This window comes from Sinocyclocheilus grahami, unplaced genomic scaffold, assembly GCF_001515645.1.
Source record: "Sinocyclocheilus grahami isolate Dianchi unplaced genomic scaffold, SAMN03320097.WGS_v1.1 scaffold754.1, whole genome shotgun sequence".
Taxonomy (NCBI): domain Eukaryota; kingdom Metazoa; phylum Chordata; class Actinopteri; order Cypriniformes; family Cyprinidae; genus Sinocyclocheilus; species Sinocyclocheilus grahami.
Genome location: NW_015505933.1, coordinates 138,485 through 162,462, shown reverse-complemented (window position 1 = coordinate 162,462; position 23,978 = coordinate 138,485). Strand labels below are relative to the sequence as shown.

At 38.2% G+C, this 23,978-nt stretch overlaps 1 protein-coding gene across 1 annotated transcript in view; it reads right to left on the bottom strand.

The window, feature by feature from the left end:
• Positions 1–23,978, bottom strand: part of cdc42bpb (CDC42 binding protein kinase beta (DMPK-like)) — a 97,927-nt gene that overhangs the window by 18,084 nt on the left and 55,865 nt on the right. Inside the window, exons 3-18 of the mRNA XM_016245370.1 lie at positions 20,935–21,018; positions 18,602–18,697; positions 17,582–17,730; positions 13,228–13,321; positions 11,094–11,294; positions 10,525–10,773; positions 10,160–10,394; positions 9,440–9,559; positions 9,050–9,183; positions 7,103–7,345; positions 6,257–6,367; positions 4,374–4,621; positions 3,619–3,724; positions 3,393–3,517; positions 3,078–3,183; positions 175–323 (exon numbers count right to left, since the gene is read on the bottom strand). Of these exons, the coding sequence (XP_016100856.1) occupies positions 175–323; positions 3,078–3,183; positions 3,393–3,517; positions 3,619–3,724; positions 4,374–4,621; positions 6,257–6,367; positions 7,103–7,345; positions 9,050–9,183; positions 9,440–9,559; positions 10,160–10,394; positions 10,525–10,773; positions 11,094–11,294; positions 13,228–13,321; positions 17,582–17,730; positions 18,602–18,697; positions 20,935–21,018 (2,450 nt within the window). The remainder of the gene's footprint in view (positions 1–174; positions 324–3,077; positions 3,184–3,392; positions 3,518–3,618; positions 3,725–4,373; positions 4,622–6,256; positions 6,368–7,102; positions 7,346–9,049; positions 9,184–9,439; positions 9,560–10,159; positions 10,395–10,524; positions 10,774–11,093; positions 11,295–13,227; positions 13,322–17,581; positions 17,731–18,601; positions 18,698–20,934; positions 21,019–23,978) is intronic.

Below are 23,978 nucleotides of genomic sequence, written 5' to 3'. Positions count from 1 at the left end.
ATAATGTGTAAATAAGACTGAACCAGTCCCATGCAACACACACAGCGGGCACCAGGCTTACCTGCTATTATCCCCAAAAGCATTTGCTCAGTTTATTTAAACAGAAGAAGAGACTTTGAACAACAACCTAAATAAATAAAAAGGTCGCTTATTATAGCAGAATCAAAGACTTACCTCTCGAAAGAGATGTTGGCAGCTTTGACCTTGCGCAGCTCATCCTGAACCAGTTGCTTGGCACGGATTTCAGCTTCCAAGGCCGACTGCAGCTCCAGACGGGCAGACATGTCCAACTTTTGACTGCGGCGCACCTTCCACAAAGGATCCTGCCAAGGAAAGGAGATGCGTGTTTTGAAAAGAAGCCAGAAAAAGGAGACTTTGCATACTCCATTATGATGCAGCAGGTCTTAAAACAACTTTTGCGATCAATCAGTTTACTCCATTTTAATTGAAAGCCGTTATTATTTAAAGATAGATTATATTATGTTTGTTTAGGGACTTTTGTAGTTGTCTGTGGACTATAAAATCCTGCCTCTACAATGTCAAGAAGCAGTGCAATCATGTATTTACTCAATGTTTTGTGATGATCGTAAAAACAAGATGCTCTTCAAAAGCACAGAGAAAGCATCATGCATGGAAAAAATGCACTGCATCACATAACCGATACCGTAAATCCTCTCTAGCACAGGAATGGAATCCCTTAAGATGCATTTCCCATAAATCCGATGGCTCGTGAGGGCTTATCTTAGATCTCCACCAGTTTAATAGCTATTGATCTCAGCTGTCACCAATGCTCCACTATTTACACGTGTGGCTACAAGACAACATTTGTCTCCATGAGCTATTTGGCGACGAGACAGTAATTTACTAAAAAAGAGATGGTGCATGGCTGAAGGACAGCTGAATACTGAGGAATGAAAGAAGAGGATTACATCCATTTCATTGATTAAACGCATGAAGTGACTGCACGGCCACAGCTGATGGGAAGTGAGAGACGGTGAAGGGCGTTCATAGGAGTGTTCCTGGCACAACTCATCAGCTTTACATTTGAGCTGCGTGTATTTTTCAGTGTGGCTCTCAAACACGCTCACAATTAAACTTAATACTGCAGCACTCACTCCATTGTTTAAGCTTATCGAGTTAATGACTTCTCAGCATGACTGATTTAATGTCATCCAATAGCGTGCAAGCGGAAAGTTAAGGGTATACACACTTGACCTCATAAGAACAATGGAAGCGATCTTATCTGAAATGTTGTCTATGTTATATGAATTATGATCAGCAATGAGGAGAGCTGATGCAGCATTTTCATTCATCTGACCTTTGAAATTTCAGCTGTAAAAAAATCTGGTAACCCTAAGAGGTTTGCAAACCATCCTTTAAGTAATCTGGACAGATGAATGAGAGATTGATTGGCCAATGGCCAAGAAAACAATCTTGTGCTCCGCCTTCTTTTTGGAACTTCTCCACACTGATTGGAGGTTTGATGGATACACTCACCCGCTTGGTGACCCGAGGTGCCACCATTGACCTCTGGGTTGGCATGCTTACTCCCGGGCCTTGCTGATATAGTAATTCAAATGTACACAAAAGTATACAAATAAATAAATAAATATATAATTTAAATCTCTATATAAAATGTTATAATAATTTGATTTTAATGTATAATAAATCACAAATATTTAAATGTATACACTACCAAAGTTTGGGGACAGTACTTTTTTTTTTTTTTTTAAGTTTTAATGTTTTTGAAAGAACAAAGCTGCATTTGTTCAATCATAAATATGCAGTAAATATTGTAAATAACACAATACTGTACAGTAATACTGTCGAGTATTATTACAATTCTAAATGTTCTTTTCTATTTTAATATTTTTTTAATATGTAATTCACTCCTGTGATGCAAAGCTGAATTTTCAGCATCATTACGCCAGTCTTCAGTGTCACATGAACTTTCAGCAATCATATTAATATGCTGATTTGCTGCTCAAGAAACATTTCTTCTTATTATTATCAATGTTGAAACAGTTGTGGTGCTTTAATATTTTTGTGTAAATTTCTTGATGAATTGACAGTTCAAAGGAACAGATTTTTTTAATAGAAATATTTTTTAAGATTACAAATATATTTACTAGCATTTTGACCAATAGAATGTATCCTTGCTGAATAATTTTTTTTCCAAAATAAAATCCTACTGACCCCAAACTTTTGAACAGTTGTGTATTTTAAGACTGAACGGCCTATTAATTTAATTCCTTGAGACACATCTGAGGAAGTAGAAAGTAATGTTCAGTCATATTCCAACAAGAAATGTCTGAATTTTGTTTACAGAAATTATTTTGAAAATCAACAAAACCACAACCAAAAACATGGCATTTTAATGAATTAAATCTGTAATTTTTTAACTCTATGACCCAAACACAGGACGATAATGGCAAACTTCTCCAATAGCCAAAGTCTATTGACTTCTATTTGTACCATATCCCATAGCAACCCTGCAATTAAGCCAATTAGTTCAATTTGTGAATAAGCGACATTGACCACATCTTTGGACAGTCAGTGGCTTCAAACCCAAACCTTCAGGGCCGTGAAACAATAGTTCTCATCAGCAGATCCCACTATGGCAATAACAAACAGCACTTTCAAGAGGGAAAGGCACTAATGCCAATCTCCTACAGTCAGTCTTTAACATCCTTAGAAAAGGATATTAAATCAAATGTGACCTCCTACACCTACAACATTAACATGTCACTTCCCTTCAATCAATTTCTATTAGATTTGCTATTTAAAGCAAATCTAATGTTACTGTGCTACAGCTCCAAGGAGTTAAGAGAGAGAGTGAGAGAGAGAGAGAGAGAGCTTTCAACTCACTGACAAAATTAGAAGTCTCACTCTCGTAACAGATGCCCTATAAATCCCTATAAACTAAAACTGGAGCATAACAGCAGATCAGCTGTTTAACTGGGAGTTCAGTGGTGAACGCTTGATTATGCAGCTCTGGGAAATACAGCTGGAAATATTCTCCGATAACAACGTAACTTCCCCTCTTTTAATATCAAATCAAAATTTGTGATGTTTACCAGCGTTCTGGATCCCAGACTTGAGCTACGCAGAGACTCCAACTCTTCCGTCATCTTGGAGGCCAGAGCCTGAAGGTAGCCACGTGCATCTTTCTCATCACTCACCCTACAAAATATATACAGTCATAAATTTGGCTATTTGTCCACAATGTCACCAATCCAAGACATATTTTATTGCAATTCAAGATATAATTCAGGCAAAAATCCTTTTGTGTACCACTGAAGAAACACAAGAATGTTTATTTTGGCGAATTGTAGCTTTTGATGGCTACAAATGAGCCACATACAAACGAATGTGAGGGAGGTCTTTCTCACCATTGGATAATCTCAGCAATCTGTGCTTCCCAGTGTGCTACACTCTCTTTCTTCGATGCCAGATCTTGGAGCTCATCCTCCAGCTGCCTATTCTGAGCCGTCAGCTTGTCCACAAAGTTGCAGAGCTGCAGGGGAGGAGATTTCAGGATCAGTTTCAAGGACTGAATATTACTCAAAAAACTGATACTCAACGTGGCCTCTTGCAATATGAAATATGGTGTCCTACCCTGTCTGTTTCTGCAGTGAGTTTACGGTTTTCTTCACTCAGAAGGTTGCGTTCACGTTCAAACTTCTCCTTCAGCGCACCCATGGCCTCGTCCATCTCGGTTTGCCTGTGTGTATAGAAATAGTTCTGGAATTAGAGATCGATATGATTTTTTTTTTTTTAATGGCTGAAGACAGTGCTGCATTAAAATCTACATTGTGATATGAATTATTTATTTTAATTAAAAACATTCATTTCAAAGTGAATAGTTGGGGTGCTCAAAATTGTCTGTAAAATGTTCAAACACATATTAAGTCACGAATGTGAGTGCAGTGCTTCTGTACATGGTTCATTTCAGTGGGCAACATAATGCCATCTCAGGCTTGGTTCACTTTAAATCCGTGTTGTATTTGCTTACAGCATGCATTGAAAAAAATCAAGCACTCTACATTTATATTCCAGGAGGAGTTGATGATAAAATAATACAAGATGATAAAACAGAAAACATTTATTTTAAATTGTAATAATATTTTGAATATTATTACAACACAGTTCTACAGTATTTTTGCTCAAATAAATGCTGCCTTGGTTAGCATAAGAGACTCTTTCAAAAAATTTATTCATTATTTATATATATATATATATATTTTTTTTTGCATATACAATTTTTTCTTAGGTTTCAGCCAATGCTGACAACCTCATTTTCAACTATCACTAGCTGGAATCAAATCTTTTGGTGTCAACCCACAACCTGGACAGGTGACAGTGCAGCTTACCGCTCTCTCTTGGCCTTTTCCAGTTTGTCTTTGAGCACCAGCAGCTCTTTGTTCAGTGACAGCTGTTGACCCTCAGAGTCATGGAGCTCCTTCCTCAGGTTCTTCAGCTCTGTAGTGTGGCTGGCATCATGTCTCACCAGCTCCTCCTCATAGAACAGCACCTTCTTATCCAGCTCTGACTTCAGCTTGGTGAGCTCCTGCTGAGTCTCTGAACTGGGACCTGAGGCGCGACCCGTTCCCTGCTTGACCTGAGAAAGAAACAATCTGAGTGAGAGATATCCTAAAACAAAAGAGATTTACAAATATATTTGAGCTATTAACACTTTAATTTAACACAATTCATTACTGCAATAAACACAGTGAGTAATTTTAATTAATATACAGCCCTACAACCATATACAAACAGACACATAATGGAGAGCACAGGAAGAAGAGTGAGCAAGGAGGCAAAGGGGTCTTCTTGACTTTCATGCAGATGGAAAAAACATAAAACAAAGGAGGACCATCCTGCTCAAAATAACCCGACAGGATATCCTACGCAAGGCTGGAGAAAAAAGAAAGACAGGATGGAAAGCAAGGTGACATATGAGGTTAACAGGGTGGAAGGCAGTAGAGAGGTACAAGATAACGGATAAGGAAAATGGTGAATCTCAGAGAAGCTGTCAAGAACATGCTATATTTTATCCAAAAACCAGACAAAATATTATTCAGCTTGAAATTAGGCATGCACAATATATCTGCACCATATGGGTTTTCTGGGTGATGTTAGAGATTTTTTTTTATAAGTCGATATCATACATATTTCCTTTAATGTAGTTTACCTTTGTTGTCATCTGACACTTCATTAAAATTAATTAAAATTATTTTAAAACACTAATACTTTAATAACCCTATTAAATGTAACCTTTATTAAATGTAAAAATAAATACCCATTTTTTATACTGTAAATAATGACGTGAGGCCTAAATACACTTGTAGCATTTAATGTGATGGATTTTACTTTTTTTGTTTTAGACAAAATAGTATATATAATGTGACGAGTCGGCTGCCTCCCCCTAATTATCAGCATCACCCCGTCCCTTAATCGCCACCCTTCGCCAGGCTCCCGACAGGAGTGGGTGCGTGAGACAGGAGGGGTTCTGAAATAGCCAGGGCTGGCGGCGTGTGATGGGGCACACCTGAACCGAATGAAGCCTCATCACCGCCGCTGTTTAAATGCCGAGCGCGCCTCTCCTCGGGAGAACGGTCTCTTCCCCGTGCATGCACGCTAGTGTCCTCGTGGGTCCAGGAAGGGTGCGTAGAGGGACTCCCGTGCCGCCAGAGTCGTGAGCTACCGGACCCACGGTCCGGACGAGAACCGCACCCGTTACACGGCCGTCGGGCCAGGATGCCGGGCCATCTAGTCCCTTCAAGCACCGTGGGCAGAGAGAAGGACGAAGCCGCTGGAAGAAGGGGCCGGACTCCGCCCCTTACCTGGACCCTTCCTTCCTGACCACTGCCCTTCCCTGCACGAACCCCGCAGCATGACGAGGACACCAGATCCCGTTTTATTTTGGACACTTGATTCCCCTTTTTCCTGGACACTTTGTTATATTTTTTTGTTAATAAAAGCCTCTCCAAGGCCTGACGCCACACCCACTGTGTCTGTCATTTGGTCGTCCCGCCACAATATATAATAATATAATACATATTTGAGTATTTAATAATAGGTATTATAATAAATAAATAATTTATTTTATTTAAACAATTTATACTATTTATTTTTTGTAGCGAATTTGTGGTTAAATATGACCCAGACATGTTATCGTGAGATTCACCCATAAAAGATTCATAAGTTGGCTGAAGTCAGTAAAGAGGCAGTTTATGAATGAGTGACCTCTGACCTTGAGCATCTCCAGCTCGCTCTCCAGTTGTTTAGAGTAGACTTCACTGTGCTCTCTGAGCTTACGCTCCTTAGAGGCTTCGGCACGCGCATCCTCCAGCTGAGACTCCAGCTATTACACACACACACACACACACACACAAGAAAAACAATCAATATGAAAAAAAAAAAAAAAAAAAAAAGGATTCGTATTGACATTCTCATAAACCCTTCAATCTTGACCTAATTTCAACTACACACACCCCGCGAGACATTATGTCTCTGAACACTAAAAAGATCCTGACATCAAGAACAACATTTTTGTTCGCCCCGAGACGCTTCCGCCTTGTGCATGAGAGAGAAAGAAACGAAACATAAAAGAAAAGAGCATATAAATGGGGGAGGGTCTCAATCCAGCTGCAGTCAGCACTGCGATCAGTGTCGTCCATCTGGCTCGAGTTAGTCACTGAGGTCCAGAGGAGGTCATGGGGTCCGTGAGGCTGGTCTGCAGGGACGGGAGGGGGCAGGAAGGGGTGTAAAGACATTCCTGCTGTCGTCTAGGGAGATTTGGAGCTGTTGAGTCCGTCTCTCTCTGGAGCGTGACTGATGAACTTCAAAAATGTGGCACATTCCAAGGCCTTGTTTTCATCTGACTGTGCCCTCTGTCAGCCCCAGGGGTGTTAACATGATGACGCGGAGTAATAAACACGGCACGGGTTCGGAATACCAGGATGACACATGTAGCGTGAATACGTCTTCCTGATTGAAAACTCCTGACAATTCATCTCCATTTACTTTAAAAACAGATCCAAAACAGTCATAGCATTACAAGAGGGGCCGCGTGACCCCCTTCAATCATGCTGCTCACCTCTTTGCGGGCCTTCTCGGTTTTGCGGATGTCCTGGCGCATGGCATCGATCTTCGGCATCACCACCTCCATCTCCTCCTCCTTGTCCCGCAGCTGCCTTGACAGACGCTGCTTCTGCGAGCGCAGCTCAGCCATGCGCTCGTTCAGCTCTGAGAACTCCTGCATGGCCAGCTTCCGCTGCTGGTGGGCATCCTTCAGCTCCTTGGTCTGAGACTTCAGGCGATCCAGAGACTCCATCAGTTGCTGGAAAGGGATATGCAAGAGAAACGGATGAAATGGGATGGAGGGGTGAGATCAGAAGCTGTGAAAACGATAGCAGTGAAAGAGTGTGCGAGAGGAGCAGCAGAAGGAGAGAAAAAGGAAAGAGCAGCCGTGTCTGGAGAGACAGGACTGAAAAGAGGCTGAGTGAGAAATAGAAACCATCAAGAGAATTGGGAGTTGTGTGCTAAAAGAACGAGACACGCGCTCGTAAGGATGATATCAACTGGCACACATGAAATTAATAGAGAATAATTTTGACAAAAAAAAAACAGGCTGGAATGGTTCTCATACACCAGTCATGCAGAGCTTTGGTGGGTACGAGCCAGGTCTCTGGGCCAAGAGTCAAGTGGAACGGCACGGCAAATTCGATTAGCTAAAAATGTGATACACGGTGAGAATCTTGACCTGCCCTGAGTGAGGGGGTGATGACATTAATCTTGATGAAGCGGGCCAGTGTTTATGAACTTCCTTACTGAATAAAGCTGAGGTCGAGGACATGTAATCTTCAGCACGAGGACAGGAGAACTTTTCTCTGGCAGTTATGTCTGCAGTCACGTAATCTGTTACAGCATGTAATGTGTTTCATGCAGTATATGACGACACTTATTCTGAAGGTGTTCAAGAGATTTTTGCACCTTGTATTTCTTTACAGCAGAGTTGAGAACTGAGATCCTGTTCTTGTTCCGAAAAGCATTAGTTTTTTTTCATATAAATTTATTTTAACGAATTTAAACCATACAGCATGTTCTTTTGAGTGAAACAAACAAACAAAGCTTACAATGCAGCAAATATTTTCTTTCTTATGGTGACCTACACCTGAGTGTAATGGATTAGTGACAAAACAATAATAGAGTGCAGACTTATATCCAATGGTTATTGACTGGATTTTGAATTCTGAAAAATTACAAGGTCAAAAAAACGTATGCACGAATGAATAATTCGGAATTAGATTCAAAAGATTTTAGATTCTTATTTAAAAATTTGAAAAAGGTGCATTTTCATTTATTTTGAAGGCTTGTGTGACTTAAATCAGTGTAGTTACTGGCTGGTTGTTTATTATGTAACTAGTGCTGTCAAATGAATAATCACAATTAACGGCATCCAAAATAAAATTTTTGATTACATAATATACGTGTGTGCACTGCGTATATTAAGTGTATATAAATACACATACATGCATGTATATATTTTTAAAAATGTTATGTTTATATATTAAATATATTTATATATAATATAAATTATATGAATATAAATGTATACATGAAAAATTCATTTAAACATTTTCAAAATATATACTGCATGTGTGTGTCTTTATATAAACATAATAAATATGTATACATAGCACACATATATTATGCAAACAAAATTTTGGATTAATCATTTGATGGTACTAATTGTAATGTATTTTAAAAGATTTGTGTAAATAACTTTTGCAAGAGTAAATGCATCTCATCATTTACCAATGAATTACTTTTTCTTCCCAAATATTTGTTCTTCAACATACAAAACCAAACATTAATGGAACTTTTAAGGAACTAAATTGTAAACAGAAATTCCTTTTGATTCCCATGCAGGACTGAAAATGTTTAGGAATATTTACATTTGTAGGAATAATTTCTCGTACTACAAGAAAGCAGTTCTTGCATTCAGGAATGACTGGTAACCCAACTCTCCAGTCACTCATACCTTATGGATATCCTCCTTCTCCTGCTTGAGAGCTTTGACTTGCTTGTCCAGGGCCTTTAGTTTGCTGGAGGAACTTTCAAAGTCCTGTCTCAAAGTCACTGCCTCCTCGAGCTGGTGCTCCAGCCTATCAGAGTCTGGGGAGAGACAAGTTACTCAGAGTTATCTTGGATGTGACTGATTAGCTGACACAAATATACAGCCAAATAATCAAATCAAGAAATTCTGATAAGAGGAAGTGGCGTTGACTCACAATCTTGACACGGCACTTTTCTACCAATGTGTGAATCATAGTTAATCTATAACGTAGGCATGTGTGTTGTGCTTTGACAAGACTCATAACAGACTTTATCATATCATATATCCATTGACAAGGATTGGGAGACCCATTACCTGCCAGTTTCTTTTTGAGCCGATCAATTTCCTCATTGAGTTTTTTAATCTCTTTATCACGACCAAGTGTGCCAGCCCCACGCCCAGAGCCATGGAGGGACTGAACAGCTTGAGTGGATTCTAGGAAATCATGGGTGGAACAAACAATCAGTATATACTTAGAAAACATTTCACTGATGGATTTACAAAATGAAACAAAACTACTAACACCAAATAGATTATATAACAAGGGCTTGAAGTGATAATTCACCCAAAAATGATTCTTTTGGCAAATGATTCTGCCATCAAAACCATTTTAAGGGACGAATGAAGATATTTTTATGAAACCTGAGACTTCTGTTTTTGAGACTTTTTGAAGCAACTTTTTGTTGCTTCAAAAAGTTCAAAAAGAGATTGCAAAAGTAATTCCTATGAACCAAGCAGTTTAATCCAAGTCTTAAGAAACACCTTCACTTTATAAGGAACTAATTCAGGCTTTATTCACATATGCTCAATTCATATAGAATATCTTTACAATATCTTTATGAACTTTTTGAAGTTTCAGTGGAATGGACTTACAATGGAGAAACAGAAATCTATTAGGTTTCATTTAAAACACCTTCATTTGTGTTTCAAAGATGAACAAAAGTCTTCTGAGTGACTGATGACAATTTAAATTTCTAGATGAACCAATCCTTTAAATGCTTTCTTCAGATATCAGGTGGAGTTTATATTTATTACCCTGCAGCTTGCGGTTGAGCTCCTGTTTCTCCTGCTCCAGACAGCGAATCCTCTTCTCAAAAGCTTCAACCTGCAGACCCCCATCCTGGAGATCCTCCCCGGCGCCTCCATCTGCCAGCGCCACCCTCCTCACGCTGCTGCGGTCTGAGAAACAGCTGTCTGTGGTGTAGGTGAAGCCGACGAAGGGCAAGTGCTGCCCGGTGAAACCTGTGTGAGATACTGGGGGAGCGATGTCCTGCAGGGGGAAACAGAAAGAGTCAAAAGTTAAATACAAACAAGTGGACACTCTAGTATACTTAAGGTTTCAGGCTTGTTATTTCATATGGGACAAAATGTTTTTTTCCCATCAAAAAAGTTAAACCAACCGGGTTTTTCAGCACATCATCGTCTACATCAAAGTTGGAGGTGTCTGAGGGAGAGCTGACGTCAGGGATGTACGGTGCCTCTGTGTTGCGAATGTTCTCCCAGTCGATGCCAGAGAAGAAGGGGTGCTTCTTGAACTCCTCGATGCCGTGCTGACCCAACCGATGCTCTCTACTGCAGATCAGCTGCTGGATCAGGTCTTTAGCCTCCTCGGACATATCCGTGATGTGAGAGGGGAACTGGAAACGCTCCTAAATAGTGCAAATTAGACCAGATTTTCCACTCTAAACCACTACTCAGGGGTGACCAGTTGTGCCGATAAAATTAGGGCAGTCCTGATTTTATGTGTCCCAAAGGAGTTACAGCCGGGATGTTATTTGTCATGATAATTAGCTTACGTTATGAATAAACATCATCAACGGATTCACTGTGGTTCATGCTTTTTTTATCATGAGAAATTTCTAATTTCTCAAGATGCAAATGTGAGATTGTAAATGTGTGTTTGTTTTTTCAGTGGTGGGGAACATGTAAACTGAACAAATACCAAAAAAACAATGATAGATCATCTCACCTCGTGGTTCATGATCTTCCCGTAGGTCTCCACCAAGGATTCAGCGTAGAAGGGCGTCTCACCGTAGAGCATCTCATACATGCAGACTCCTAGAGACCACCAGTCACACTCCGGCCCGTATTTCCCCATGCCATCCTCCATGGCCTGCAGGATCTCAGGGGAGATGTAGTCTGGGGTGCCCACAGCCACTGATGACTGGACCTGCACAGGGGATGACAGGAAGTGAGGTCACAAACAAGTCACTTTGTTTTTCAAAGTGACAGGAAAGATTTCTATAATGTTGTAAGATTAGTTCAAATAAATGCTGTTCTTTCAATTCAAAGAATCCTGAAAAATATATAATAGTTTCCACAAAAATATGGAGCAGCATAACTTCCAACATTGATAATAATAAGTAATTGTTTTTTTGAGAAGCAAATCAGCATATTAGAATGATTTTTGATGGATCATGTGACACTAAAGACTGGAGCAATAATGCTGAAAATTCAGCTTTGCCATTACAGGGACGAATTACATTTTAAAATATAAAACAATATAGAAAACAGTTATTTTAAATTAAGATTATCAAAAAAATTAAGTCTGTGAGCCTAAGAGACTTCTTTCAAAAACATAAAAAAATCTTACAGACCCCGAACTTCTGGATGCCTTTAAATAAGTGACAACAGCTATAGACACATTAACCAGTAGTGCACAAAAACTCTACTATAAAGGTGTAGACACATAATATTCACCATGCCAAGTCTCAATCTTGCCCATAAAACATGTACCATACAAAAGCACTCAAAACATGTCTTGACCTCCGGTTATTTTTGTAGAATGTTTAATTGCAAAGACGTAAATACTGTCAAAGATAACACTGAAAGATGTTGAGAAATGCATAAAGATGCCTTCAAGCAACATTACAGACACCATGAGTCTTTGTGGCTTTTACTTTAATGTTTGCAAAAACTCACCTTTATGTAAGTGTGACTATAAACACAAAATTTACTTCTAGCAGGTACACACATTTAAACTGCAGGAGTAAAAAAATGGAGCAAAACATTGATGACTTGTCCAATACAATGATCACAAGACCACAATCTTCTATGGCTGAATGTTTTGGGGGGAAAAATCAAAATGTGATATTTCTGATAAACAAATTCTGATTTTGTATTTTTTTTAAAGCTCCAGCTGTACTGTGCTTATTTGTAGGGCTGCACAATGTAACCAAAAAGATATAACAATGTTACTACTAATAATAATTACTATTATTAATTTCTAATTTCATTTTACAGTATATTTTTTATTTATATTAAATTTGTTTTTTTTCTAAAAAAAACAAAGAAAAATTACCAATGCAATATTTCACTGTAAAATAAAACGTTTTCAAAAAATAATATACAAAAAATAAATATACTAATATAATAACAACACTAATATTTATTACATTATTTAATGTAATAGAATTAATTACATGATTTATTTTCAATTTCTTCATTTTCATGTTAAACCATCATGATTCTATTTCCTGTCGAAAACTGCTGGAAGCCTTTAAAGCTTCTCTTATGCTGACAACAGCTGGTTTATAAGCACTCCTCAAGTACACGTTATAAGCACCTCAAACTCACAGCGCATGCAGAAATGAGTTTGTGTGGAGCAGTAATATCTGTGAACTGATCACGATTTTGCTTTAGTTTTGAATAATCGCAAAGATCTCCTATACTCAACATCTAAACATAGGTGTAACATCTACAAACATGCAGGGATCTGCTCAGTTGGTGTGGAACACAGCACATGTGCAGCTGAAAAACTAAAGTCCCGCTCTGCCCTTCTACATGCTGCTGGCACAGAGAACACACACACAGAGCAGTAGATAAAAGCTGTTTTGGCCTTGGTCTTGTTATCAGTGCGCTATGGTGACTCATCAGTCTGTGAGCCAGAGGGGTGGGCAGCGATGGGCCTTTCTAATTAGCCCTCCCCTTCTAGGGCAGCAGGGCCAAAAGCAGCTCTATTAATGTCAGGAGCAGAGAGAGAAAAGAGGGCAGGGGCAGTGCTTTCACCGAACAGATGGAGACCACCCTGCAAGGATGACAAACTGACTCTGGTTTTAGATGGACACTTGAGTTCAAAGTTGAGCCCTTCATCACAAACTCACCGTGCCATCTTGCATCATCTTCAGACAGGAGCCGAAGTCGGCGAGACGGATGTGACCGTTCATGTCCAGTAGCACGTTGTCTGGTTTTATGTCCCTGTGTGAACAGGAAACACAGCATTTAAGCATGAAATAACTCAAGCAGTGGTTCTTAACCGGCTTTGCTTCAGGACTTTACATTGGACATCAAGTGGTGACCTAAATCCCAATTGTTTAGCACACAAAAATGTCATTAAAAATGAAAGATTGGTAACTATTAATATTAAAATGAACAGCATGGGCCCAATAATATGTAGAATTACTAACATCACTTAGAATGACAATTTTGGTTTCTAAATGTCTCTCAAATTTCAGTGGTTTCATGCTCTCAGTACTTACACAAACACAATGTGGTCAGCGGAAACCATGGTTACCCTCATTGCATGTTAACTTGTATTTAATGTAGTCTAGGTCGGATCATTTTTCTTCTAAACCATCTGCAGTTTTGGTTTTTGAGGATGAGGGTATATCACGCAACCTGTCCAGGTTGGCATCCACCTTATTTGGCTAGAAATAATAAATGGCTGATAAATCTCTTTTGTCACTTTACAATACGGTTTCATTTGTTGACTTTGTTTATTTGTTTGTAATTTCAGCTAATACATTTAAAATAAATTAAATATTTTGGTAACATTTGTTGATATGCTGTGAACAAACTAACATTAAAAAAGACTATAAATGCTAAAGAAAATTTTGCATTTATTTGATCAAATATAGAGTGAAAAATTGTGAAATATTATTACAACTCCAAAGTAAAAAAATATTTACCATTTTAATGAGTTTTCAAATGTGATTTATTCCTGTAATGGCAAAGCTGAATTTTCAGCAGTCTTCAGTCTTTCCAGCCTTTAAAGTCGCATGACCCTACAGGAATCATTCTAATACGCTGATTGGTGCTCAAGAAATATTTCTTACTTTTACTTTACTGTCTCTTTTGATGAATCCTTGCTAAATAAAAGTATTAATTTATTTGAAAAAAATCTTAGTGACCCCAAACTTTTTACTGGTAGTGTAGATATCATTAGTTCATGTTAGCTAATGCATGCATGTTTATATTGAAGGTTGTAGGGGTTGGCGATATACCCGTAGACATGATTAACCAGTAGAAATGTGTCAACCGCTAGAGATGTTTGACTATCATCTCTATTGGTGTGTTACACATTCATGTGACTTTGCTGTGCTAAGTGGTCACGAAAATTTATCGTTTGCACAAGTTTTTAAGCATTGCGGTTTAAAACAAGTGATTTTAAGCCGTTGAAATGCAGTCAGCCGTGAAAGAGAACTAATTTCGCTATATGCGTGTCAGAGGTGCGGGTGTGCGTCAAGACGGTGCTCATGTGTGGGAGTAGGGCTGGGCGATATGGCCACATTTTTTTTTAATTTATTTTATTGTCGATATCAATAACTATCACTATAAATGTTAAATTTGTATTTCTTTCAAGTTTAAAGGCAGATTTTTTCTCTAATGTGAAACACTTAGAGAACACGTTTTTGAATTCTTTACACTTTTCCAGTCATTTTTCTTCAACAAAATAAGTATCTTAATAGAAAAAAATATTTCTTAGTTCTGCATGTTCTAATGAGTAATATTGTTTCAAATCAAGAAACTTTTGAAACTTTCAAAAAAAGAAATATATATTTAATTTACACAGTGAGAATATGCAGTGTTTTTATACATTTGATTACTTTACACAGTATGTAGCATTTCTTATTTGTTCTACTGTTGTTTTTCTTGTCCTATTGCTTGTAATTATATTCTTACTTAATCGCTGACTGCTTACTTGTCTTCAGTTAGCTTTTTTCAAATTTTGGCTAGTATTAGTTTTTTTATGATATTGACACTGGTGCAAAGAATTATGAATTTTCTATGGTATCAAAAATTTTTATATCATAAAGACCTTATTTAAAGCAAAAATAACTACATTGTGAAATATCGTTACCATGAAATAAATGTACTTATATTATAATAAGCTTTTGATCATATCGCCCACCCCTAGTAGGTTGCATATTATTATTCACATTTAGCACAGACCTGTGGCTCATTCTTGGGTCATGACCCACCAGTTAAGAACCACATCTATAAAGATGGCTTTGACAGAGGTGAAAAAAACATGGCACTCAGCGCCGTTCATCACACAGCTGACGCTGCCCTGCGCTGTGAGGTGTTATTACTCCAGTGGGCAACCCACCCTGTGTGTCTGCTCTCCAGGGTGGCTGTTTCTCCATGCCCAGCCATGCCCTGCTCTCCATGTAAACAGCCTTCCTTTGTTCACCCTCCCCCATTCACACACACTCAGTCCCTGTCTCTCGAAGACTGGGCCACACACACAGTGCCCTCTGATTCATAGCCCTGGCGCCATGGCGAGCACAGCGGGTACAGAGTAAACATGGTGTCAAAACTCATCACACACACACACCACACAATTCACAACCTCACTGGGTGTCAGTATAAGCACGAAGGGATGTACCCATGGACACACGCGTGTTTTACGAGCGCTAGCATGCCTTTAGTCAGCTACTTTGGCCCAGCAGGGTCATGATGCGATGTGTTTATGATTGGTTGGGGGAATCAAGTTAAAGACTCAGAATAAAATGTCTTCATTAATTCACCCTCATATCAATACAAACCTGTATGACTAAAGAAAGTTAATGTTGCCCTCTTCCGTAAAATGAAAACTGAAGAGAACTGATGTTGTTAAGCTCAAAAAAGCACCATAGGAACATCATAGAAGTTGTTTAAATAATCAAATTTTTAGTTAAATGAATACACTATAATCCAAGTCTTCTGAAGTAATATGATAGATTTTTTTAGATAAAAAGACTGAAATCTAGGTTGTTATTTGCTAAAAATATTGCTTGACAGCAGCAGCCATTCATATCCATTGTTGGGAAAAGAGCAGCGTGAACATTCTGCTAGGGTCACACAATTTAGGTGAAAAAATAATAAATAAAAAAATTGAATTGCAATTTTTTCAATAGGAATTGATATCAATATAAATATAAGATATATTTATATGACTATAAATATTATTATTAGTAGTTCTATAAGTATTATTACTAATAAAGAAAAATAGTACACAAAATAAGAAATACTCATATCGTAATTTCACTGTAAAATTAAAAATATGTCAAGAATAAGAAAAATTCTTACAGTAAAATACAGTAAAACTGGAAATTAATACTTATATTTATGTCTTAATTTCCTTAATTTTCAAACATAAGATGCATTGAGCTTTTATTGGCACATGTTGCATTTTCAAAGCTGTAAGTATCCCAAATGAAGAGTATGTTTGGAGCAGCATTTACCGTGAAACGAGGTGCTCGGAAACACTAAAAATACAGGATCATGAGGTGCTTGTGTGTAAAAGTGCTGCGCTTCACTCTAAAACAAGTAGTGCATGTGTTCATTTGATTAAAAAACAGCTTTTGCAATTCCATAATCACACTAAGCCATACCACTATTTCAGTGTTATTTTATTCATAAAGTGCTTACATTCTGCTAAACACCTCTTTATAGGTTGTAAATAAGGTGAGGGTTAGTAAATGTTCATTTTTTGGTAAACTACCATTTGAATAGCGCTACTGTATCAGAGGTGACGCTTCCACAAAAGGAAGGAAGAGGGGGCTCAGCTGGACCGGATGGCAGTCCAGGACAAGCAGCCAGGAAGAGGCCCCTGAACCTGAACAGATCTGCAGCCCAGAACACCACAGCCATCTGCGGTCATTTCATTAAATGTTTCATGTGGGAGTGGACATATGGGTGAGGTGCTGTTGATCTCCAGTGTGCACATTACTCACACAGGGCCAATGACCACTCTGCTATACTTGTGAGTACATGTTCAAACACTTGGGCAGAATCCTACATTGGGTAAATCTTGTCATTTTGTCTGGATCTAGTCTTGCGATTAAAACTTGACTATCAGCATAAAGTCCGGCCCACATTGCAGCTTATTCTGCCTAAAAATGGCTCACTTGGACAGGAAGGGGTTACATGATATATAAAGTGATCAACCACAGTTTGCTTTTTACATAATTTTAGGGAATAAACAAAGCAAAACCCTGCTGAGAAGACCAGCATGAATGCCCAGGATTATATCCCAGTATCCCAACTCCTAGGTCATGGGTTCGATTCACAGGAATGTATAAATGTATAAGTATAAATGGGCTGGTTTATGCTAGTTTGGTGCCAGTCTACCAGCATGATCTTTGTGGTAAACTAAGTCTTGCTGATTAAAGCGAACCAAGAATCAAGTCTGCGTCTGATTCTCACTTGTTCTTTAATTCTCCATTCACACACACAAATACACAATCATGTCACCTGTGTACGTAGCGCTGCTGATGGATGGAGTGGATAGCGAGCACCATCTCTGCCACATAGAACTTGGCCATGTCCTCCGGGAGTCGGTCCTCAAATTTACTAAGCAAAGTCAGCAGGTCGCCTCCCACGTAATAATCCATCACTAAGTACTGCAGGAGGAGACATTATCATCCCTTATCACACAACACCATTCAATTACACAAACACTGACTCAGCACTTCATAATATCAACTGAACGACATCAAAGAGTAGTATAATTAACAAATATTTATCACGGAACGAATGCACTGTGCCCTAACCTCCAGTACTCTGTGTTAGCGTGTTTGAGGGCTGCGCTATCAGAGTTTGTGCTACAAATAATCATCAGTCACTCTGATAAACATGACATTTTCATCATGGCCATCATTTACACTGATAATTATTTAAACATCATATAATTACAGATTAATTACATTAAATATGTATGGCTTAGAGGTTTTTTCAAGATAGCTTACACAAAATACACCCAGAATGGGTGCTATTTATGCATTCAGTGTTAATTAAAACTATTCAAAATAGTTTTCTTTAATTAAACTAAAGCTGAAATAAAGATAAAAAATAAATATTAGATCAAAAAAACTTCTAGTAAAATTTCACATTTCTGTTTAAGATATTTAAATGGATAAAACTGAATTAAGATGAAAGCTAAATAGAATTATTCAAAATAATAATAATAAATGACTAAAGCATGTAAATTCACATAAAATAAAATTACAACTTAAACTAAAATTTAAATGAAAGCTTTTATTTTTAAAATTTAAGTTAACAAATATAGTTAACAAAAATCTTAAGAATTATTACTTTAGCATATAAATAACATTGCATTACTGCTAATAATTTAGATTATGATTTATATCAGGTTCGAGATGTGAAGGTCTAAAAAAAAAATTGCGAGTGTTGAGGTTAACAACTCACTAATTGACAGCTAACATTCAGTTATGTCCTAAGAGAATAAGTGTATGGAGAGATGGAGACACACACCAGGTAGTTGTCATCCTGGAAAGCATAATGCAGGGTAGTGATCCACTGGCAGTCTCCATTCACCAGGACGTTCCTCTCTTCCCGGAAACACGCCGTCTACATTAGATGTGAGGAGACTTATTTTACATCAAAACATTCAAAAACTATTTTTGTTATTTCCTACACTTTGCTTTGACAACCTTATAAGAAAAACTGACACATAGTAACTTAAAATAAAATTAATTAAAACAATTATTTGTGCAGCCCTAGTTTTGATCAAGATCAAGAATGAATGGGTAACTCATTCAATAAATTAAACTACATCCACCTGCAGTGATGATGTACATGGGTTTCCCATTTTAGATGTTAGTCTTAGATCTTATATCTGTTTGAATTGGGACTCTGGACATGTGAGGAGGAATAAAAGGAGCCCAGTGAAGCTCAAAGAGGATTACGGACAAGCCCAAGTGACAAAAGTTCTCCTGATATGCCTCTGGGAGGCCTGTGGGCACTGTCAGGACTGATCAGGCTGAAACCGGGGCAAGAAAGAGCTGGAGTAGAAAGGAAAATGACCTTGCGCTCCTATACACTTCAGTAGAGAGGGTTTGATTGCAGTCATTGAGCCATTAGGAAGAGGCTTGGTACTGACTATATGGGAAAATGCTATGGAGATCTTATGGGAAAACTAGGACTAGCAACTCACTGGTTCTTACAAACAATGCAACTTTAGTTGCCAAATTACAGAATTGCTCAATATAGATGGATATTTTTGGCTGTTCAGTTTAGATAATTACTAGGGATGCACCAAATTTTCGGCCACCGAAAATTATCAACCTAAAATGGCATTTTCAGTTTTCGGCCAAAAGAGAAAAACGAGCGAAAATACGAGCCGAAAATATAGGCTACATATAATAATATATATGGCATGCCTTACGTATTTCTGATTCTGTTACATAGAAGTGAATAAAAATAATATATTGATATTTAATATTAAGGTAGGGGGGGGGTACAATGCTGTTTCATGCATTCAGAGTTGTTTACACTGTTAAAGAGTTGGATTCTCATGCTAAGCATGGACAAAGATTAATAGCGATGCCGATTCTGATGCTTCAAGCTTTATATAGACTGTTTCATCGGGCACATGCGCCTTGCCCAGCCCGAAGTTAACTTCTGGTCAGTGTCTGTTTATCAGTCTGGCTATGGCACCGGCTACAAACGCAGTTAAAGTTAAGGTGATGAGTAGACTGAAGTTGGGCTCAGGTGGTTGTGCTGTGGGATGTGTTTCCCATACATTTATTTATTTGTGGTGCTCGCCACAATATCAAAACTGACCGATTTTCCAAAAGGCTTTGTTGAATAAACATGAGTACGTACTGCACATTTAAAAATGTGACGTCATCAAATTGCGATCGGTTCGTGAGATCGGCTAAATAGTGAGTACCGATCAAGTCATGAAATGTGATTATCGGCCGATACCGATCTCTGACCGATCGATCGGAGCATCCCTAAAAAAATTTTATTTTGCTAGCAACTACTTTTTTTAAATGCTAGATATATTTTTAACACATTTTCAACCATTTAGAGGTGATGAGTAGACTGAAGTTGGGCTCAGGTGGTTGTGCTGTGGGATGTGTTTCCCATACATTTATTTATTTGTGGTGCTCGCCACAATATCAAAACTGACCGATTTTCCAAAAGGCTTTGTTGAATAAACATGAGTACGTACTGCACATTTAAAAATGTGACGTCATCAAATTGCGATCGGTTCGTGAGATCGGCTAAATAGTGAGTACCGATCAAGTCATGAAATGTGATTATCGGCCGATACCGATCTCTGGCCGATCGATCGGAGCATCCCTAAAAAAATTTTTATTTTGCTAGCAACTACTTTTTTTAAATGCTAGATATATTTTTAACACCTTTTCAACCATTTAGTTGCCGCTTGAAGGTGATGAGTAGACTGAAGTTGGGCTCAGGTGGTTGTGCTGTGGGATGTGTTTCCCATACATTTATTTATTTGTGGTGCTCGCCACAATATCAAAACTGACCGATTTTCCAAAAGGCTTTGTTGAATAAACATGAGTACGTACTGCACATTTAAAAATGTGACGTCATCAAATTGCGATCGGTTCGTGAGATCGGCTAAATAGTGAGTACCGATCAAGTCATGAAATGTGATTATCGGCCGATACCGATCTCTGACCGATCGATCGGAGCATCCCTAAAAAAATTTTATTTTGCTAGCAACTACTTTTTTTAAATGCTAGATATATTTTTAACACATTTTCAACCATTTAGTTGCCGCTTGAAAATTGTAACAAATGATGATGAGCCATGAACAGAAATCTGTTTACCTCAGCCCTCTTCAGCATCTCCCACTTGTTGAGAATCTTCATGGCGTAAACACGTTCGGTGTGTTTCATCTTCACCACAGCAACCTAGACAGATGAGATGAGGACTTAGCCAATGCATACAAACAAATTAAAACTCAGCATGATTTAGAGGCTGTGGTGAATTTGAGCATTTTTATTTCCCTCATTTATTCATTGCATGCACTTGGGGCCCACTTAGACCGAAACCCCACGGGGAAAGAAACTCTCTGAATGAGATGCTTTTGATCTCTGATGCCTCTGAAAATCAGAAAAAGGAAAAGCTGAGACATAAGACTGCTTACTTTTTGCATTAAAAAAAGAGATGGCACTCAAGAACCGGTTAATGTAGGTCATAAGACTGTAGCACATCAAAAAATGTCAAGGGTGACTAAGGTCTTCCCTGCAGGGGTAGTGACTCAATATTAGGACAGGGACAGGTTGGAAAGGAGTGTCTTGTTGGATATTATTCATGTGGGGTGGGGACAGCAAACACCCTGCCTGAAGGAAGACACACCAGTCAGGGAGGAGAACCATAAATGCAGTGATAATGCAGTGAGAGACTGTGATATTGGTGACTGAAATAAGTGAACAACTAACTTGTTACCAAAGATCAAAAACCAAAGCTTTAAAAACAGACAGGAACGGTTAATGTTTAATGAAAGGTTAAGGCTCGTTCAGGAACAGTTCACTCAAAAATAAATGATGAAAAATGAATAATTTTTTAGTTTAAATCACAAACCCATATTGTTTAATTTTGTACTTGGAAGACAAAAGAGAATATTTTAATAGGGTTGTGCCGACAGACGATCGCATCGTGTATCGACGATTGTCAGATATCGCCTGTGGCTGATGCCTTTGACGATATCAAGACGATTATTATTATTATCATCATTAGACTAGTATTATGATCTAATTAATATTAGGGCTTGTTTGTCCCATCATATTTCTTTTTATGCGTTTTTACAGTATTGTGCGTTATAACCAATCACACACGATTCTGTTGAGCTTATAAATGCAATGGCCAATCAGAGGCATTCAGATGAGTCATTGCTGAAACACCGACTGGAGTTTTGTTGTTGAGTGTGCACACTCACTGACTCCTCTCTTGAGAATTCTCTTATCATAAACAACAAAGTGCAGATGTGCTTGCGATGAAAGTATAAGAGATAGCTTCACTTATGTAGGGATTTCTAAATATGAACGGACACTGATATCAGCCATCATGAGGTCCGGATTAATTTAATCAAGAGTTGCCACAGAGATCTTTTGTATGAGGACTGAAAATACCGCGTGATGCTTCATGATCCAATGAAAATAACTGTTATATGTATGCACAGGAAGCGGCTATGTTAATCACGCCCTTGGGCCGGCAAGCATGGGATATCTATGCATGACTGTCACATGTCTTGTGACCACCTACTTCCTGCCCTGTCTGAAACCCGCGTCCTTATGTTACAATAAAAAAAAAAGAACCTTGCATGACGATTTTAAAAGCTAAATCGTTTAAAAAGTAGTGAAAATGTATCCACTGCATGTGTTATGCCGTATATATACAGTGGGTACGGAAAGTATTCAGACCCCCTTAAATTTTTCACTCTTTGTTATATTGCAGCCATTTGCTAAAATCATTTAAGTTAATTTTTTTTCCTCATTAATGTACACACAGCACCCCATATTGACAGAAAAACACAGAATTGTTGACATTTTTGCAGATTTATTAAAAAAGAAAAACTGAAATAACACATGGTCCTAAGTATTCAGACCCTTTGCTCAGGCCAATCAGCGAAGGAATTTCCCTCCAGCAGCCATCCAGTAGCCACGAGGAACAACTCCGCTTTCAGCTGTCAACCAGCAGAACGCAAGTAACGAACAAATCTTATCTCTGCTGAACTGGTGTTGAGCTACTTTAAGCAGTAAACAGAAGCTAAAATTCTCTGCTTTGTGAATTCTCTCAGGTGAATCGAAATCACTCGTGAAAACAAGATAGAACTATGAAACTCCGTCAACTCTCATTTCTTTCCTCTGAAACTGTATGTGTGTGTATGTGTGTTTTAGTTTAGTTTTGATGTAATCTAGAATAGCCAATAAATTCATGTTTCATTTATAGAAAATCATTGTTTGGTGTCACATAATTTTAATGTTAAAACCTTGCCAAAAAGATCCTTGCTACCTAGCTCGTAGCTTACTTATAATAATTACTATAATAGCTTACTTATAAAATTGTGTTGACCGTGGCCAGGAAAATACATATTCCATTTGTTAAAATATACTGAGGTCACGGCTCGCTGGACGACCCTTGATTTAAAGTGTAAAATAACAAATCTGGAATCAGGTTGAATTAGGCTCTTCAGATCCTAGTCCTCTAAAAACCTGAATTAATAATAATAATTAATTCCCTTATACAACGGAGTTAATTTCTTACACTTATTATAATGGGAGTGTTTTTTAAAGTGAATAAACTCATGCTAGACTGAAGTCAGTGATGCTCTTTCAACCCTCTACATTGCGAGTAAATCACTCGCATATGCGACTAAATCTTCACTCTGGGCGAATAAATGATGTCGAATATTAGCCAATGGCTAATAAATTCTCTGATTTTACTCGCCAGTGTGTGAGTTGGAGACTAAGTATAAGTTTAGCAGATATATTTTCACTCGCCGAACACACTGACTGAGCGCTTCAGTTTTACTCTCCGTCAAGCGATCTGTGATATTTTTCAGTTCATCTGAATGGATGCGCAGCGCACCCGTGTAGAGGTCTGCGCGGAACTATTTTTTTGGTCCCGCCCGCTCCCGCAAGGTTATATTCTGCAACCACCCGCTCCCGCTATATATTCACTCTATGTTCACCCGCTGTCTGCTTAGAATAATTTTCTTCCCGACCCGACCGTTCCTGCTAAATTTAGATCTCGTTTCCAGAATCTCACATTTAAATTTCCGCTACTGAAAGAAAGAGATAGGCTAACAAATAAAAGTGTAGTCTGCACAAAATTGTATGTTATTTTATTCGTCTTGTCAAGAGTCTTG